The 4285-nt window shown below is 40.9% G+C and overlaps 1 protein-coding gene across 7 annotated transcripts in view; it reads left to right on the forward strand.

Moving 5' to 3' along the window:
• Pdlim5 (PDZ and LIM domain 5) overlaps nt 1-4285 on the forward strand; it is a 235851-nt gene that overhangs the window by 35883 nt on the left and 195683 nt on the right. For all 7 annotated transcript variants that reach the window (XM_033758010.1, XM_019210573.2, XM_019210570.2 and 4 more), the window contains one exon: nt 3263-3400. In XM_033758010.1, the coding sequence (XP_033613901.1) occupies nt 3305-3400 (96 nt within the window). In that variant the 5' untranslated portion in view covers nt 3263-3304. Of the gene's footprint in view, nt 1-3262; nt 3401-4285 lie in introns of those variants that run through there.

The raw sequence follows: 4285 nt of genomic DNA on the forward strand, positions 1-4285 counted from the left end.
GTCGTCGGGTCCCGCGTCCAGCTCGCCGACTGGGGAAGGCGTGTTCATTTGGGTTCTCACGCGCCTGGTCTTCCGAGAAGCGTGTACCTCCCTCCTCCTCCTCCCAGCGGTGGAACCTGTTTGAGGAAAACTTCCCTTGCGCGCAGAAATAAGCTCTCTTCCCAAGTCTGTCACGAACCCAGATTTAGGGTAGGGCGGGCTTGGGCTGTGAGGGACGGCGCCGTCAGGAGACTGACGATCAGTGGAAGGGGGAAAGGAAGGGCGTGCTGAGGCCGAGCTCGAGAGCAGATGCGTGGCCGGCGGGGCAGACCAGGTCCGGGTGCGACCTCAGGTCCCTGAGACCAGGTGGGGGGTTGCGTGTGACCCCAGGTCCCTCAGACCAGGTCCCTCAGGGCAGGTCCGGGGTGCGTGCGACTTCAGGTCCCTCAGACCAGGTCCGGGGTGCGTGTGACCCCGGGTCCCTCAGGGCAGGTCCGGGGTGCGTGCGACTTCAGGTCCCTCAGACCAGGTCCGGGGTGCGTGTGACCCCGGGTCCCTCAGGGCAGGTCCGGGGTGCGTGCGACTTCAGGTCCCTCAGACCAGGTCCGGGGTGCGTGTGACCCCGGGTCCCTCAGGGCAGGTCCGGGGTGCGTGCGGGGCCCAAATTCCTCAGCGCAGGTCCGTTTTATGACCCCCCCATCCAGTCCAGCAGGTTGGCAGGTCAAATCCTCGGTGTGTGTGACCCCAAATTCCTCAGGCAGGTTCCTGGTGTCACCCTAGGTCCCTCCCGAGGAGCCCGCCTTCCCACCCTGCTCTGGACCCTAGGAGAGGAGTGAGGCTTTGCTGGAAAATGCACCCTGGCTACTTCCTTCTTTCAACTCTGCCTCCATTAATTCTGCATAGGGAAAAAAAGTATCTCTACACATTTCTCCTTAGTTTCTGGCCCTTTTTATCACTGTGCATTTAGCTCATCCGAGTTCTCTGTCCTCCTACCCACCAGAGAAGCTGGGAAACAAATGTGGGAAACACCAGGCTTGTTTCTCTAGTTCTAGAGCAAAGACATACAGAAGATCCCCAATTGTACAGAAATTCCAACATGTTCCATGCGTTTGAAAGCAGAATAGACTGCTATTTCTTGCCTGCTTGGTATTTTAGGAAAGGGTTGGGCACCAATAACCAGATGGAGGAGACCCAGGAATGGCCAATAAGAATATTGCCATTGCTTAGGGATCAGAATATTTTAAGATGACTGAATTCCAAGTGAAGCTAGCAGAAGGAGAATGTAGAAAAGAAAGGATGCCGGTTTTGTAGAGTAGCTGTGACCTTTACAGTGGTAGCAGTTTTGATAGCAATTTTGATAATGGGACATACCTGGAAGGGGCTCCCCAAGTAAAATTACTTCTATGTGTGATATATACATTTTCATGTAGGGAAAAATGGGATCAGAGGAATTTGTGCCTTTTTACATTCTTTCCTTGCCACAAGTTAAAAATTTAAAAAGCACAGTAGGCTGCAAATTATCACTTGGATTTTACACACTTCTGATTTGTATTGTATGTTAGTACTAAAACTTTCTTTACTAGTTACATGAAAATCTGTTTTTGTAGTGGGGAAGCAACTAACCTAATATGTAGCTTCATATTAACTTTCAGAGTTTTGGTTTTCAATGTGTAACAATTTGACTTCTGGTGTGGCCTTGGCTCTTTTTTAGTGGTCTGCCTGCTGCTTCAGTACTTTTTTTTTTTTTTTTTTTTTTGCCTAGGAGTTAAGTTTCCCACTTTGTCATTGGAAAAATCCATTTATTTTCTAGGTGGATACAGTTCATATTATTCATGGATTACTTTTTCTTGAACTAAGAGCCAGTCTTATTTTAAAGTGTTACTTCATTTTCCCTTTTTGAGATGAAGGAATCTGTTTGCTTTATGTATACCCAGTGGTTTGAATATCTGCATCTGCCACTGAATTTGGTGTGAGGGGATAGAAATTTTGAATGGCTTCAAAAAATGAAGAAAATATTTTAAGATGGTTAATAGTACAAGGTAGTGATTTGGTTTAAGTGCTCAGACTTTCTATGGAAGTATTTCTTCAACAGCTTTGTTTTAAGGTGTCTTAAAATTACAATTTCAAATTCCTGTTGTAGTTTTAATATTTTTTAAAAGGAGCTATTATGTCTCTTAGTATTCTGTTAAAAGAACTTCATTCTTCCCAATGTCTCCTATCGCTGTAACTATCGATAGAAAATTCCAAGTCAGACTTAAAAAAATTATTTTTGAAAGTATTACTTTAGATTCATCACGAACACATTTACAGCAGAAAAGAAAGAAAGAAACAAACAAAAGAAACGCTGAGGCACTAGTTCTTTCTAAACCTCCAATTCAATTTCATGTGTTAGCCTTATACCTCTGCAGTTTTTGGTCATAGTCTGGTTCGCTGGGTGGTAAATGCTTATTCTCTACTTTGCCTAATGAGGCATATGTGTACAATAAAAAGGTTCTGACTAAAATATCTAAAGGATTGCAAATTACAGCCTATCTGAAGGGAGAGCAAGTATCCAAGTGTAGAAAATACCTTGTCTCTATAAAAGGGAATATGAGTTGTAGTTCATGATTGGAGACAAGGATTTGTGCATTAAACCAATTTCTCATTTTAGAGTTTGGGCGCGTTCAGGATGGTATGGCTGTAGACCCATTTCTCATTTTAAAGAATTAAATATTTAGAAAACCTCAATGGGAATCACTACTGATTTTTAGTCTCTTGTTTTACAGTTTAAGTGAACTTGAGGGTCTCTTGCCACCTGCATGTAGTGTGAGAGGAAAAGGGAAAATAATTTTGAATTAAAGCTGAAATAAAATCTTGTCTTTGCACTGGAGGTATAGCTTGGTGGTGGAGTGCATGCCTAGCATGTGCAAGGCCCTGGGTTCAACCCCCAGCACTTTTGTCCTGCCACCCTCTTCCATGAAATACTTAACAATATTGTAAAGTGTGTTGAATTGAAGTTTGTATTCAGAAATCACAAAATTGGATTGTAGCAACTTGTAAAAGTGATGAAAGATTCTGATAGGTAATTTTTAGATTAAAATTTGTATGAGTGTAAACACTTTGTATTAATTAGATAAGACTCCTCTTCTTGACTAAAATTGATGAAGAACTTAGTACCTATTCTTTATATCCCTTAACCCTCCCCAATACTGAACATAGTTTAGTTGGCTAAGTATTAAATACATTTAGATATAGAATAGGGTTTCAGGTGAACATTTTTGTTGACTATCTAATTTTCTTTCAGTTTCCTTTATATCCTGGCATTTGGCTTAGAGACATTGGAACCATGAGCAACTACAGTGTGTCTTTGGTTGGCCCAGCTCCATGGGGTTTCCGGCTGCAAGGTGGCAAGGATTTCAACATGCCTTTGACAATCTCTAGTGTAAGCAAACTTTACAGATTTTATTACAAATATTCATTTAATGCTCAGTCCTGGAAACCACAAGGTTGAGTTGTTGATTTCTCTGTTGACTTGTACTGTATTTATTACAATTGTTTGTGGGATGTGTTCTTAGGAAATTTAATTCTTTAATAAAGGATGAGGGAAAGGCATTAGCAAAGATAGTTATTTCAGTTTAGCTTATTTTTAGCCTTCCCCATATCAGCAAAAAATAAAGGCATTTATCTAGGGAGCAGAGTCTAAAATTTTGAACCGCTCCCATTTTGGGGAATTATTTGAGCCTTGGTTTTGTCACATGTAATTTTATGAGATTGCATTATGAGATTTTTTTCTTTATTAGTATGTATTTGCAGTACATAATTACGTTTATTGTGGGGAGTTTATACATGTACTTAATACATCTTAATTTTTTTTGTTCCCTTTCCCTCCAGACCCTCCCTGTTCCTGCCAACTCTTCTTTCCCTCCCCATTTGCAAAAGCTCTATTTCCATTTTTTAACTTTTATTTTTTAAAAAACTCTTTCCTTTCCTCCCTAACCCTCCTCCCTCCATCTCTTGTTCCCTTTCTGATTTGAAGATCTTCCTACTTTTTAATACTTTTTTTTTTGGATCCTTATTTATACTTTTATTTTGTGTTCTTTTTGGCTTCAAAACTCTTTTATTAAGAATTATTGATAAAAACTGAATAGAATACTCATTTTTGGTATTATTTCCTTGGCTCACTTTTCTGTGATAGTCAACAGTAAAATGGTCAAAAGCTGCTTAACTTTGAAAAGAAAATGATCTCCAACTAGATAGCCTTTGAGTACTTGTGATTTAGCCTTTTACCTGTTTATGGATTTAGTTGAGTGTATTCTGTGATATATAT

This window comes from Fukomys damarensis, unplaced genomic scaffold, assembly GCF_012274545.1.
Source record: "Fukomys damarensis isolate Sample0158 unplaced genomic scaffold, DMR_v1.0_HiC HiC_scaffold_32, whole genome shotgun sequence".
In the NCBI taxonomy this organism is placed as follows: domain Eukaryota; kingdom Metazoa; phylum Chordata; class Mammalia; order Rodentia; family Bathyergidae; genus Fukomys; species Fukomys damarensis.